Below are 16,423 nucleotides of genomic sequence, written 5' to 3'. Positions count from 1 at the left end.
TTTAGAAAGGAGCAAATTGAATTCATTTTAAGTTCATTAGCTTCGCCAACCAGAAAAAGTCCGGCATTTGGGTACTTAGAGATAACAAAATCAGCGCTGGTCTGAAATTGCTGGAGAAATTTGCGTAGATGGAGACTTGAAGTATTTGGTGGGGGGGATTATGATTTTGATCGGTTAGAGAGTGTGGTCGGATGAATTTTTTATGGGTATCAGAAGCTTGGCACGATTCCTTCGTCTCATGATGAATCACAGAAGTAGATATCTGTAGGATTATGCTATAGGATTTGTGCAATTTCTTTGTAATTGTTCTGTGTTTATATTTTTTGCCATGGCCTATAGGCTTTTAGCACAAAAAAATTCTATTATGCACTATTACTGCTACTACTGTTCCTACTACTACCACTACTACTATGATAGAATATAGAGGGGGATTTTGAACTAAACTAAAACACACAATGCGGATGTAGATTGTCAAAAAGGTGGATCTCAGGAATTGATAACTTTCGGAGAATACTTTAAGGGAAGATCAATTGACAAAAAGGTAATATATGTATGTCTCTACTAACACTAATACCACTGCTACTTTTACTTATGCTACTACTGCTACTAAACTACACCAACTTCTACTTCAATTGCGACAACTTGTAAGGCTTAGAGTAATAAGGTGAAAAGGGCGTCAGAAGGGTGTCAAAAGTGCATATCAATAATATTTTTGGAACGGGTTAAAGTGTTAAGGTGAAACTTCCGGAGCATCATGAAAGCGATGTTCAACTGACCGAAAGGAAACATGCACATGCTACTAGCGCTATTATTGCTGCTATTACTGCTGCTAATACAAAATTAACGCTGCAACTACTTCTACTGCCACCGAAACTACTGTGGTGATAATACTATTAAGGCTAAGTCTATGAAGGCAAAATTTGATAGAATACTGATGGCAAATTCGAACTAACAAAAGATACTATATACATTTAGATTGTCAAAATAGTGTATCTTAAGAATTGATTTGTGTATTAAGTTGGAACTCTCAGCGAAAACGTAAAGGGGAAGGTCAATTGACCAAAAGGCAATATGTGCACACTACTACTAATACTACTGCCACTGCAACATTTATTAGTTCTACTACTACTATTACTGTTGCTCCAACTACTACTTCTATCGCAACTACTTGTAAAGTTAAGAGCATTAAGATGAAAATTTCAAGAAGTATATGAATATACATGTTTTCGAAAGAGCAAATCGACAATATCACAGCAACGGCTAATTGTATTAAGTTGAGCAATTATACTACTGCTGTGACCACTATTACAACTATGCCTAAGGGTAGAAAGGTGCAATTTTCAGAGAATATGTCTGAAAACTTCTGTTGTACGGATGACAACCTGCCATCTGTATGCAGGTTGTCAAAAGGGCGTATCAGCAATATCTTAGGAACAGCTTCATGTGAGAAATCAAAACTTCCAACGCTTGTTGTGGGAGATATTGAACTAACCAAAAGACGATATTTACATCATGATACTACTGCGTTTACTCCTACAACTACTTCTACTGCTACTATTATTATTACTTGCTACTACTACTGCTGCTACTAAAGCTAAGACTACTACTATTAATTCTATTCCTATTGCTACTACTATGACTACTGGCGCTACTACTTCTACTCTTGAGCCTAAGGGTATTAAGGGGAAATTTTTGGCAATATTGTAACTGTATTGAAATAAATCGAAACATATTATGTTCACATAGGTTGTCAAAAGGACGTATCAGCACTGCTTCAGGACCCGTTGATGGTATTGAGTTGAAAATTTCATCGTGTGCTGAAGGGGATGTTGAAAAAAGGTGCTAATGCTACTACTGCTACTACACAAGCTAAGGGTTCTAAGGTGAATCTTTCAAGGAATATTTAGGCGGATGCTGAATTAAATCAAAACGAACTATGATCATGTATATGTCAATAGAGTGACAAAGCAATATCACAATAACGGCTTACATTATAAAGTTATTCCTTTCAGGATAGGTTGTGACAGATTTTGAACTAGCCAGAAGACACTACGTGTATACTTTTGATACTAATTCTATTGTTACTGTAACTAATGATACTTAGTGCATTAAGTTGAAACGTTCAGGGGGAATTTCAACTAAACAAAAATAACTATACGCATGCAAGTGTTAAAAGGGTTTGTGAGTAGTATGATAGGCAGCACTGCTATATAATCGCTAGTAATATCATTGATATTTTAAAGAAGCTAATTTGACTGGAAATTCAAAGTTCTAGTACCCTTTTTAAGAGTCAAAAGTAATCGGAGGGCAATCAGCCCTCCTCTTTAGCTCATAATTTTACAAAACCTTCCAATCAAAATTTAAGATAGCCATTTTGTTCAGTATAGCTGGAGGGTATTCTAAATGTATTTTTAAGGCTATTGCATAGGTCGATCCCCCAAAGTTATGTAATTTGTCCATTGCGTTTAAAAACTAAATGTTACCTTAAGATTAACTAAAAAAAAAACACTGTGTGTATGCTGATTGCCAATATGACATCTCAGCAGTATCCCAAGAACAACTGAGATTATTATGTTCGAAATTCCGGGGCTACTTCTATTATTACTTTTGCTCTTAAAATTTAACTAAATTAAAAAAGTGTAAGTGTATCCAAGCTGTCAAACTTATTTTTTGAAAAGTTTTTTTAATTAGTTCAAGAGAAGATTGAACAGAAATATAGTATACGGACTTCATAACCTCAGTTGGGAGATTAAATCACTGCAGATTGGAAAAAGAAAGTCAAAAGATGTTTTTTCAAGTCGACCAGGGAAAGACATTTTTTTTCATTTTTTTTTTCAAATAGTCAACATGTGGATAATATCTGGTTGTGAACCTGTGGATTGATGAACTCAAGCTGGCCAGTCATAGTTTAGCTTTCAATCCATAAGATATTGAAATTTCAAACAAACTTTGAAACCTCAGTTGGCATATCAAATCTCTTCTGGTGGGAGCAAGAATGTAAAAGAATTGTGGTTTTATACATTCCGTATGTTTTGGAATTTCTTAAGACATAACATGAAGAAATTGCACTGAGATAGCAAGCCAACGCCAACAAATTATACTTAAGATAGAATTAGAAAAATACTAAAATCTTTCAAACTATATTATCATTAGTCTCCCTATAACCAAAATTCGAATAGAGAAGAGATCACCTACCCCTCTTTGGCTATAGTAATATTAATGGTGTGGAACATATGTGTTTGAAATGAATAACAAAACGAATGAATACATACGCCTAGACATGACTATGCAGTCTACATAGTCAAAATTCTAGCAAGAGAATTGTCAGTGTGAAGATGTTGTAACAGAAATTATTTGTTTAAGGAGTGACGAGGATTTGAAACCTGAATTATACTAATAATTAGCAAACTGAGTACTGCTTTCTAATCTGTTTTAGCTGCTGGTTTGTTTTTATAAATGGATTTTGGAATAATTTATTAAAAACAGTTCTTACTTGTTGTCTAAAAAATAAACATAGATCAAATAAATCAAATAAACAAGGATCAAAGCCGCCTAGATTTGTTTCCGACCTTGGTTCTAAACTTTAATGGAGGTGTCCTCATGGCCGTAATGTTTTAGCATATCAATATACAAGATGGTCTTGTTGCACTAATAATCAGTACAACCAAATTTTCTTCAAGAATCCATTGTTCTTGATAAGCTCTTCTTGGTCCTGCCAAGTGAAAATTTAAAATCTATTTCATCTCCACGCCGAATAATCCCTCAAAGCGTCTGCTGGACCCCTTAAGCTGTTATTATATACTCTTAGCTGTAACTGAGATATTGTAAATACGCCCTTTTGACAACCTGGATACGTATAGTGTTTTTGTTGAGTTCAACGTACCCTTAACATTCCCTGAAAGTTTTAACTTGATACATTTAGCTATTCCTGGGTACGTTTAGCCCTTGACATCCTGGTTGCGCACGGTGTCTTTAGATTTCGTTGAACATTCTTTGAAAGTTTCAGCTTGATTCCCTTATCAGTGTCTGGACTATTTCAGGTACGCCCTTTTGAAACCGGGATGTACGTAGTGTGTTTTGTTTAGTTCAACACCCCCTAAACATTCCCTAAAAGTTTCAACTAGACAACCCGCACAGAACAAGTGCTTTTCGATTTATTTAATTATTCCCCCCCTCAACATGCCCTGAAAGTTTCAAGTTAATATCCTCAGCCATTCCTGAAATATTTTGCATAAGTCCTTTTCACAACCTGGATATAAATAGCGTCTTTGGTTTTATTCAGCTTCAAACTCAGCCTTCCTTGAAAGTTTCAACTTGATTTCCATATCAGTGTCTGGACTATTTCAGGTACGCCGTTTTAAAACCGGGATGTACATAGTGTGTTTTGATTTAGTTCAACATCCCCTAAACATTCCCTAAAAGTTTTAACTAGACAACCTGCACAGAACAAGTGGCTGTCGATTTATTTAATTATTCCCCCCTCAACATGCCCTGAAATTTTCAAGTTAATATCTGTAGCCATTCCTGAAATATTTTGCATAGGTCCTTTTCACAACCTGGATATAAATAGCGTCTTTGGTTTTATTCAGCATCAAACTAAGCCTTCCCTGAAAGTTTCAAATTGATGCCTTACCTTTTCTGAAGAAGTGTTTTGATTTAGTTCAATATCCTCTTCAACATTAATTGAAAGTATCAACTTGGTACGAAGTGGCAAGCGGAAAAACAACAACAAATAAATGCGGTTCTAAAAAAAAGCAGTTCTAAGCGTCTGAGCTGTTGCATGAACAATGTAAACCTAAGATACCTATGCTGGAAAACACAGGTGAAGACTGCCGTATCCCTAGTGAAATGGTATGGTTGTTTTTTTATCAGATTCGTTTGGTTTGTTCTTCTTTTAACATTTTATAACTTTTGTCTGTTATTAAACTTGTGTATTCTTTAGGTCAGCGTATTCTGCTTCTAAGCATGCGTTAGAAGGCTTCTTCGATACCCTTCGTGCAGAAGTTGCTGACTATAATGTTAAAGTCACTGTTGTTAGTCCTGGATACATCAGGACAAATTTATCAGTCAATGCCCTCACTGGGGATGGAAGAGTATATGGTTGTAAGTTTGCCTCTTATTTTAGCCATTTGAAATTTGCTATTAGTAAATCCTTATCATTGAAAATCAATTTCCCGTGGACTTTAGAGAATATTACTTTTTTACCCTCAAAAAAATCACTTAAAATGGACCACGTACATCTTGAATATCGGAAATGGTAACTTGTCATTGAACTCCTGATAAATAAGTTCTGCAGAACTGATTTTTTTTTTTTTTTCATCAAACTAGGTACGTACACTTGGAGCTTGGGTCTCAACCCGTCAGAATTTTATGATTTCTAAAGGTGCTTTATATTTCACACGTCTTTACCCTATCTTCAAAACTTTTGTTAGCTTTGCCCACCCCATTCCTTTGATATTTTGGGCCCCTCCTTAAATCTAAAATCCCCTGTGTATTCCAGTGTCAAGCACCTAATTTCAAAATTAGGAATAATGCGAATAGGGGAATACAAAAATAGATATATATGGAAGAATAAAACAATAGAACAATATATATATATATATATATATATATATATATATATATATATATATATATATATATATATATATATATATATATATATAAACGACAAATAGAGGAATAAAAATCATAAAGTAGAATCGAATCCAGATAATATGGAAACAAAGTTCAAAGCCAGGATCTTCCTCTTTTACCGCTGAATGCTCTACGGTTTTTATTTCATTTTTTTTCTGAAAAATTGAAGGTAAAATTGTTAAGTGTATTAAAACGTACCAATGTCTTGAATGGCCCTCCTGTTTTTGGAAATTATGTTTGAATGCTAGTCCAAAGAATCCGAGGAATTAATAAAGGGGAAACTTGCATTTGTTATATTAGAAAAAAAACTATGGATGCCATCTAGAGTGACCCAGCAATATCAGAAAGTTATTGTTCAACATTTAGATAGAAATGTTGGGCCGGAGGTATAAAAAAAAGGTAAAGAATGCGGCATTGGACTTTACAGTCCCTACCGGTGGTGCTGATCTCCGTTTCTTGGCCCATCAGTCAGGAAGTGCGATGGGGGGCTGGGGGGCCAACCATCCTGTGCTTTCGAACACCCTTCCTGTTTACCTTCCCCAGATTTCTCCAGGTACCCATTTAGAGCTGGGTCAACTCTGGCTGAGCTTACAGAGTCACGCCACTGACCCCCGTCCCAAGCTAAATAATTGGATACACTAGGATTCGAACGCTCACCCTCTCGGACAAAGGATCCTAAATCCTGCGCACCAATCCACTCGGCCGGAGGTATAGCAACCTCTTCTACCAAAAAACGGCAATACATAAATGTGTTTTGATTTTGTTTAATTTTCTGTGTTTTGCTTACTCGCCTTGTCCTAAGTATTACATAATCGATGAAATACAGTGCAAATAAGTATAAACCAATGAAAACTATGACTGATTCTTGCTGAGGGTTTTTTTACATTTATGGAAAGTAGCTGAGTTAGGTGAATGAAATTCTCAGGAACAAATCCTGAGTTTGGACTATACCGTGGTATAGTTCACCTCTCCACCTCTTCCTGATTTCTGGGGCCTTAGAAGATTGCATATAAATTGCAACTTTGAATGTCATAATTTAGAAAAACAACTATTATATTAACAGTATGACTGACGAATTCGGATGTTTTGAACTGAAGTTGTTAGGAGATCCAGAAACCCGTATCCCCGGGGGAGAAAATATGAAATTAGATTATATAAAGTTTCCTTACTTTGTCAGGAAGGATGGAGTGCATAGGCAGGGAGTAGGACTTTCGTTGGATAAGGAAGCTGATAGGTGTTGCTTGGGTATTAATAATACAATGCTAGTTGCCTGTATTACGACCAAAAAGTGCAGGGTGTCAGCCATAGTAGTATATGGCCCTACAGAGCCGACTGATGGAGATGACAGTGGCTCAGATGGAATTTAATTTCAGGTGCATGACGAATACACAGGATCCTAGGTAGAAATGTTATACCTTTATTAATGAATTTTAATGCCCAGGTTGGTAGAAAGAGGAATAGGTGGTTTCCTAACCTAGGTAAATTTGGTATAGGAAAAGAAAATAGGGACGATTATAGACTGCCGCAATTTTGCAGGTAGGCTATAACAATCTAGTTACAACCAATACAGAATTTGGTCGTAGAATGGCCAACAAGTTAACATGGTGTCTGCATGATAGTAAGACGGCCAACCTTATTGACTATGTTATTGTAAACAGAAGACTGGCAGAATCGATATAAGATACCAGAGTATATAAGAGTGCTGTTATTGTTGTTGAAAGTAAAGATCACTGTTCGAGCCTAAAGTTGGTGTTTTTTCTGTATTTTTACCTTTGACGTTCTTACCAATGTGACCTGGTGCCGGCCATTTATCTTAGGGGAAAGGTGTTGGGGCCCTCGGCCCTAATTATCTGGTACATGTCCTTTTTGTAAGCTTAATATTATATCATTCCGTCTTTAAATTCATTACCTCAACCCTGGCTCTATCTATTCATTAATTATCTTTTGTCCTGTTAATATTTTTCCTTGTTTAAAAAACTACGAGGTGTCCTTTAAGAATCCGCAACAAGCCTCTGAAAAATGCAGGCTGCTGATGAATCATCCAGGAAACAAAATTAGCCTGAAAAGCCGAGGGTAACTTTTGCATCTCAATTCAGAGGGCCATTCATACGACTTAATTACTATTGGTCAGAGCTTTGGGCCTCCGCGCAAGAGATAATCTATTAAGTGTTCTTTATCATGAAGTCTTGTTTTAATTGAGTTCTAAAATAGCTTCTGACTTGTGAAATAGTAAGATTTATTACCTTTTTACCTATGCTTATTTTTTTCATTTTGCCTAGGTAGAGTTCAGAGAGGGAGTAAGGTGATTTTGTATAGGAAAGGAGCCCTATTTTATTTTAGAAATCTTTCACGTGGGAAGGTATAGTTTTGGGAAAGTGCGACCGAAGGGTCTGGGTCAGTTTGTAGAATAAGAGCAGCCGTTGCTAGAGCCGGATCATTCTCTGTCCGAATCCAGCCTCAAGCAGTGGGGATTTTTAGTGGTGTGATAATTAGAGAGATCTGAGCGGCTTTTGAAATAATCACTAACAGTGCAATTTATCTAGAATGTTTTACCTAGATAGCACGGGGAATTTTCAGTATCCCTCCTCCACCGATCTAGTAATAACAAGCATGGGCCTGTGACATCCTGGGGCAAATACTGTGACACTTACTCCTCACTGATAGTACACTTATAGCAGACCGTGTGATACGGATGATCACTATCTAGTAGTGTCTAGGGCTAATCTGAAATTTAGGACGGGTAACTACCTTCTGGAAGGCTGTACCGTTAATAGACTCCAGGATGAGAGTTTGAGCGAAACTTTCTAGGAACAGTTGAATATTAAACTAAAGAGTCTAAAATTGGACAATGCACAAGATGAACGGGATAATTTTAGCAATGTCGTTTATAAAGTAGCAGATTGTATCTTAGGGAGGAATGTTAGAAACACAGCTGGGAATATTAGTGAAAATGGTTTAAGTTTTTTTAGGGAAGAGGGGGGGGGGCTTGTAAAAGAAGCATTAGAGTAACAGATCGTATTAGAATAAGAGGAATGTAAAGAAAGTAGAGAAAGTATTAAATATGAATAAAAGAGGCGGGAAATGGAGGTCATGCGAGGCCATGAATAAAGTTGCTGAAGATCTAGATGATGCAGGCAGATGGCATAAAAGGAGAATTACCTAGCGATTTTAGGAAAACCTTAACTAAACCCCTCTATAAGAAAGGTGGAGTGAGTGTGGTAATTACAGAGGCATTAGCCTGATTCCTGTCGGAAGAAAATTGATTCGTATGGTGATATTGAGGGAGGAGAATGTGTCGCCCAAATTTCTACTCCTAGATTAGAGCCAATGAATAAGATATTGAAACCTCAAAATTAAGGTTTAACATCTTTTTTTTGTTAAAACTTATATGGGTTTCAACCCATCTGTCATGTATGCAATCTTCCAAGTCCAACAAGGAAGGAATGGGTGGATAGTAACTTTGTGATAATTTCCCAGGATTTACTTAGGCCCTGAATTCATACCTGAAAGCTCCACTCACTTAACTCAACTAATTTTCAAGACAGCAAGAAGCCCCTGATCTGGAATTTTACCGAAACTGCTAACCCAAAATTAAGGTAGAAAAAAATTGTCCAAAGTTAGATGAGCATAGATCTGTCATATATGCAATCTTCTCAGCCCTATAAATAAGGAAAGGGTAGATATAGTAAATTGGCAATATCTTTTAAGGGTATATTACAACCAGAAATTTCCAATTTCCATGAGAATCAGAAATCCCTAATCTAGAATTTACCGAAACTGAAAACTCAAAAGTAACATATTTTATAAAAGTGGAGTGGCTTTACCATAGGCCTTTGCTGTAGGACCTGAAGGTGTCTTCCTCTCTTAGTAAAGTGGTATATGATTTTCACATTATTTAAATAGGCACTTATTAAATTGATTATATATTCAAGAATTCAAATCAAAAAGGCCTAAAATAAAAAAATATATATATTTAATGAACATAACTGAGGGTATGACAACACTTTAATGACCCATAATAAGGGGAAAGAGAGTCTTATAACAATAAGTCCAAGGCCTTTCTGTCGGTTCATGCATTGGAAAAAGAAGTGTGCTAATTCTTCAAGAATTATAAGTACTATGAGATTTTATTTCTGCCGTAAAGAAGGAGGCTTTGAATAGATTTGGATAAACGAGGAGCCTGTGAAGCTATATTGGCCTCAGGTGGCCTAGTACTGCAGTGTGTTGTTAATAGTAGTGGTACTAGTAGTCTAGGAATTTCAAATATTTAGTACTAAAAACTATTTTTTGCTGAATTAAGTCCCCAGAATAAAAACAAAACATGAAGAGAAACTTTCAAAATATGGGTTGAACTAGCCGCAATATGTAGGTCAAAAGTAAGCGAAAGTCTGTGTTTGCAAAGCACCCTTGTTATAGTGAGAAAAACACTATATCCTCTTTTTCATCGTCCATATTAGTCCCAGAGGCTTAACTTAGTTATGCTAACATTTTATTTGTTTTTGTTTTCTTTTTGCATTGAATGATTTTGTTATTTTTGGTTGAAAATAAATCCATCTGTGTATCATTCAACCTTGTTTCGTCATAACAAAAAGAAATATAGTGCAACTATTAATCGAATATATGGTTTGTTTAAAAACACGCATCTTGTGCTCTTGACTTGATTCATAGTTATTAGTTGAAACCCAGTGATTGGATAGTAAACGTTTAGTAATATGTCCATTGACATCAAGCAATCTCTTGACATCAAAATATCATCAAATGCCTTGATCATGCTCAAGATTAAAGCTTATTGTAATTGCAAAAACTTATAGAACTAAGAGAGGTTTAATTTCAGGAACAGATCACCAAAAGGTTTCGCCAACAACATTACGAATTGTCAGAAAAATGTACTAACAATTCTTTGCAACAATTTTCTGTTAACTCGTAGAAATGCAATTGTTTATAAGACATTTTAAAACAGAGTTCTTCTGAAAAATCTGATTTGAGAAAATGAGTCTCAAAAGCTTAATTTATTTGCGCTAATTTCATTTCATTTCTCTTTGCTTAATTCCTTTCGTTTCAGTGACAGATCCAACAACAGCCAACGGAATGAGCCCTAATTACGCTGCTAGTGAAATACTGGAATCTGTTGCTGCTGAGGACGAAGAAGTTGTTATTGCTGGATTTGGTGCTAAAACTGCCATCTTATTAAGAGCATTATGGCCAAGCATGTATTTTAAAATAATGAATAGCAGGGCAAGGAGAGGACGGCCTAACCTGCTGAATAAGGCTAAAGAACAGTAACTTTTATTGTGTTACAATGAAAATTGTATTTTATTATTTGAGAAGTACAAGAAAAGATGATAAATATGTATACGTTTCCCGTGTTTTCCAATCATCGGTGCTTATTCTCCTGTTCTTTTGACGAATTTACGCTGCCTCTTCAAGTAATGGCTGTGTACTTTCCTGAGTATGGATGTGCAGCCGATAAAAATTTTGCTAAATTCTTTCTTTGAGAAGTACATGAAAAGAGAAGAAATGTTCACGTTTACAGTAATTTACTTTAATTTTTGCTTATTCAGTTCTTTTGTCATTCTGAGAATTAACGCAACCTTGGAAATTATTTCTTGCCCGGGTCTTGCCTGGATTAAGAGAAACTAGCAAAAGTGTGACATCAGTAACGTGATAAGAGAATTATCGAATTGATTCTCCGTCGAAATGGAAAGCAGGATAATTATCTTGATCATAATCATGCGAGAGGAAGAACAAAAGAGAAGAAATAATGGTTATTGAAGGTTCAATTTTTAATAGAATTAGTATAGAAATTTGATATATTGAGTCCTGAAGTTAAATGATTAATTTTAAATTCAGTATTTTTAGGCATAATTTTTGCTTAAAACTAGAAAAATTGTTATACAATTTTGTTAACAAGTAGGCTTCTGCTAAAAGCTGAGGATAAAAAGCAAGAAGCAAATTAACCAGGTGAATTTGTGTGATAGGACAGAAAATAAGATATCATAGATCCAAGGTCATATCCAGGGAGGGGGCTAGCAGTTTTGACCCTCTCCTCAATCGAAATGTTTGTCCAACTCGTAAAAACGAAACAATAATGCATATAAACAGATTTTTTATGTTTTTTTTTTCATTTTTTTTGTAAACCTCCCACCCCGAACAAAATCCTGGATACGGTCCTGGTTGGAGCCCTCCAGCAACTGCTTCAAGAATGGACTTTATTCCCTTCAGTACCAAGCCCTCTTGGTCTTCTGCTTATAAAGTATTCTTTGCCAATGTTTTTTTATTGTGATTGGCTCACAACATAAAAACGAATATTGAATGCATCATTGTTTCCATTCAGCTCATGCCTTTTTCAAAATGTCTGGAGTAATAATGAACGACAATAAAGCAAAACGAAATCTGTGAAATGTGGCTTCCCAAAGTGCTTATTTTTCCTGTTTGGCGGTTTTTATCATTGAATGGTGTCTTTCAGGAGTGGGTTGGCCACATTGTAGGTGACCTCAATTTTGGCACATCTACACCAACGGTAATCAGTTTGAGTTCGTGATAGTCACATCAAACTATCTTTAACATACGAAAAGGCTGCTTCTACATTTCACATCTTGGAATCCTTTGTTCAAAAGGTGAGGCTTCAATTCCTGGTGTGGCTTGTTATTTGGTTTGGAACGACGGTCAGTGGCGTGAATCTGTAAGCTCAGCCAGAATTGACCCAGCTCTTTATGGGTACCTGAAGAAATCTGGGGAAGGTAATAAGGAAGAGTCAGCGAAAGTACAGGATGGCTAGCCCCCAATCCACCATCGCACCTCCTGGCTGAAGGGCCCTGAAATGGAGATCAGCAACGCCGGTTTTAGACTATAAGTTCTAGTGCCTTATCCTTTACCTTTTTCAGGTCGAAAATGTGTAACGTAAATTCTAAGAGCTATTTGGACTCGTAATATGAAGGAACCGCGACCATGAGCAGTCTCTTGGCCAAATTTATTTTTCAAAGTCTTATGAGGACAAACTTGTCATTTTTTCGTTTTTTTTTGTTTGGATTTTTTAAGGAAAATCCAAAAAAAATATTACTTTCAATGAATAAATCTCAAAAAAGGTATTTTCTGTTAATTCTAGTAAGTTCTAAGGATTCTTTGGACTTGTGATTTGAAATAGCTGTGACATGAGCAGTCTCGAGTTTTTCAGTTTTCTCATATTTTGAAGAAACAAAATTGTTTCTTCAATTTACTCCGAAAAAAAGTTTTTTATTTTTTTATAGTAAATGTAATGGTATCTTTAGAGAAGAAATTGAATAAATGGCAATTAGTGATCGGGGATTCTTACCAACAGCCCGCCATTTTCTTTTTCAAAATTAGCAAAGAGTACGTTTTATTTGCTAAAACTGTGCTCAGGAGTTTACGGCTCTTTGAGACCAGAAGTCACTTATTTTTCATAGAATAGCATTCAGAATCATTATATTTCCAAAAATGGATTACTGGTTACCAGAAAAACAAATCACCAGGTCGGTTTATTTACCAGACCTTCGAAAATCCTGATTTCCCTAAACTTTATTCTCAAAAGAAAGATGAAAAAAAGTTAATAAAGGGATATAGACTCCCTACTGGATTTGTACTCTATGCATTTGGATTTTGGACTGCTTTTAAACCATTAGAGAAGGGGGCAGGGCAAGTTCTTCAAATGTCAAATACGAACAACAAACTTGTGAACAAAGCGCGAATAAAAGCAAATCGTAGATGTGATTGCGAAAAGCACAAATTCTGAGGGGGAAGGGCCCCTCTCCTTTGCTCACGTGGCTGTCTTATTGTAGTAAATTTTTGTTTCGTCATTATCTGATTAACTACTGTTGTATATCTTCATGGATTTTATTTTTATAGGTTATATAATCTATATTCGCAAAACCTTTATCATGTAATTTGTGTTGTACTTATCCTGTATTTGCGCTGTGTTCAGTTTTAAGGAAAAATAATTACGGGCTCTTATACAATTTTCCAACCGCGTTGAATAGCTTAACCAACTGAAATCTTTTAAGTTTGTTTATCTAAAAATCACCAAAATATGTTGCTATTGTAACGAATATGTGTAGAAATTTTTTGAGTCAGGTTAGTTACATATCATTTGGCTGTCAATATTATGGTTTGATGGCATTAATTAATAAAAAGAGACCCGTTTAGGTTTTATATTGCCCATATTTATCATCAAAAAAATTAAAAATTAATTTTCTAAATTGATTCTTAACCAACTAATTAGCTAACTTGGTGGGTTTCTAAAGCTAGTTGTTCTGCTAAAAAGTTTCTACATGTCAGATGTACAAGTAATAACCACATTATTTAGAATCAAATTAGAAACTTTTGTTTCTAACCGTGCAACCAAGTTAGGCAGGTCTGATGTAGACTGACTGCTTGAAAATTAAAGTCACTTGATATTTGAAAAAAATGATGAATTTACTGTACTAAGAGTGGCAATAAAATTACAAAAAAAAAGAGAAGACAGAATTTCACAGCTATAATTTTGGAGTTTAAACTTAACCTAAAAACTTAATCATGTGGAATTTCTTATATATTACGGAAAGGTTGTTGACCTTGTCTTGATGAGAATTTAATAGGCCACCTGTAATTTGCTGTCAGTAAAAATGGTCGTTGAGTTTAAGTTGGGAAATTATGATGAAAGAAAATGGAAATTAGCGTGAATGAATACGCTCAGATGTGCTAAGTGAAAAGGCTAAATAAAAACGACTAAATACTCGAAGTGTCCAATGTCTTTCTAGAAATTTTCAAAAAATCATCTGTCTCCTCTGCTAATAATCAGGCCTCGCAAACCGAAAGACCAAACTGAGCATGTAAGATTCACAGTGAGATTTTGCTAATACGGATATTTAGCTAGCGCTATTTTAAGCCAATCAGAATTTTTAAACCAATTAGAAAATCCTGTGGAAAATGTGATTTAGTGGTAGCGATGCGCGGAATTGTACAATCTCATTGTGAGTGGGTATTAACGTATACATCCCCGTATTTCAAATGCTTTAGTGCCATGTTCAAACATTTATCCTATATAGTGGATTAAAATAATTTTAGCATTGGGGAAAGACTTTTCAGGCTATTTTTGGACTCTATTTGCTTGTTTAACGGCTGTGAAAATAATTATCATCGTGCCCGCCCCCCTCAGAAAGACGCTGCTTGGCTTTGCTCCTTGTCACGAATGCTATGCCTTGATTTGTTAATGTTACACGCGTACATTGTAAGATATAAAATTCACATTGGCAAAATGTCAAAACTATATTCCAACCAATCACCACAATACCGGGTCTTTGTTCTGAAGGTTGTAAAAAGTCAGTAATGTTAGAGATTCATGCTGTAAAAAAAATGTTGCACATTGACTAAAATTCATTATAGATAAATAACTGTTTTAAAACTATAATTTAATGTTTCTAATCTCTTTTCTTGTATTTCTGTTTTAAGAAGTGGGGCCGTGGAGTGGTTAGGCCTTCTGGGGGTTTTGTCGGCTTTGGAGTAAGGAATGTTCATGTTGTCTTTTGTTACTCCTACTTTTTATAATGCTTATTATCGAAACGAATACGATAGAAATGCACGTCAAACATCTATAAATGTGTTGTGCGTCCGGATATAATGACAAATGGTTTAAAAATGTGTTCTGTTACCCCTGCTCCCCAGCTTTTATCAGTGTTTTAATATTTTATTGCAATTTACTCGGAGATGTTATTTAATTCAGTGCTTTCTTATTAATGGTCACTGTGTTTAATTAAGGATTTCTGTTGAAATAGTTGATTAAATTGTTTAAAAATGAAACATAAATTGTAGTTGCTTTCAGGTAGGCTCTCTTATTTCCTCTACGACCTATAGAAGCAGTGTTAGAAATAATTACAGTTTTCTGGAGTATAACCCATGGGCCTTCAGTGTCTAAGGCTTAGTCTTTGAACCATCTAGCACACCAAGACATTTTTATAGCGTTTGATTGTAGGGTCTACTCTTCGAGACAATCGAATAAATAAACTGAAAATAATAATAAAAATCGTAATTTTTACCGTAAATTTTTACCGTTAAAATTTTTAATTGTAGTTTGTAATTGTGTGTTTGATTATAGAGTTTACCGTTTAACAATCGAATAAATAAACTGAAAATAATAATAAGAATCATAATTTTTACCGTCTGCATTTTTTATAGCGTTTGATGTAGGGTTTACTGTTAGAGACAATCGAATAAATAAACTGAAAATAATAATAAGAATCGTAATTTTTACCGTTGGCATTTTTCATAGCGTTTGATTGTTAGAGTTTACCGTTTAACAATCGAATAAATAAACTGAAAATAAGAATAATAATTTTCACCTTCAGCATTTTTAATAGCGTTTGATTGTAGGGTTTACTGTTAGAGACAATCGAATTAATAAACTGAAAATAATAATAAGAACCGTAATTTTTACCGTCGGCATTTTTATAGGGTGTGATTGTAGGGTTTACTGTTCGAGACAATCTAATAAATAAACTGAAAATAATAGTAAGAATCATAATTTTTACCGTCTGTATTTTTTATAACCTTTGATGCAGGGTTATGTTCTGAGACAATCGAATAAATAAACTGAAAATAATAATAAGAATCGTAATTTTTACCGTTCGGCATTTTTCATAGCATTTGATTGTAGAGTTTACCGTTTAACAATCGAATAAATGAACTGAAAATAATAATACGAATCGTAATTTTACCGTCGGCATTTTTTATAGCCTTCGATTATAAGGTTTACTGTTCGAGGCAATCGAATAAACAAACTGAAAATAATAATAAG

The 16,423-nt window shown here is 35.0% G+C and overlaps 1 protein-coding gene across 3 annotated transcripts in view; it reads left to right on the top strand.

Moving 5' to 3' along the window:
* Positions 1-15,435, top strand: part of LOC136025932 (dehydrogenase/reductase SDR family protein 7-like) — a 60,601-nt gene extending 45,166 nt beyond the window's left edge. For all 3 annotated transcript variants that reach the window (XM_065702016.1, XM_065702017.1, XM_065702015.1), the window contains exons 5-6: positions 4,943-5,103; positions 10,700-15,435. In XM_065702016.1, coding sequence (XP_065558088.1) covers positions 4,943-5,103; positions 10,700-10,920 — 382 coding nt within the window. In that variant the 3' untranslated portion in view covers positions 10,921-15,435. The remainder of the gene's footprint in view (positions 1-4,942; positions 5,104-10,699) is intronic.
* The last annotated feature ends 988 nt before the right edge of the window (positions 15,436-16,423 follow it).

Source organism: Artemia franciscana, chromosome 4 (genome assembly GCF_032884065.1).
Source record: "Artemia franciscana chromosome 4, ASM3288406v1, whole genome shotgun sequence".
NCBI classification, from domain to species: domain Eukaryota; kingdom Metazoa; phylum Arthropoda; class Branchiopoda; order Anostraca; family Artemiidae; genus Artemia; species Artemia franciscana.
Note: the sequence above shows the minus strand (reverse complement) of the source record. Positions and strands in the feature narration are given on the sequence as shown.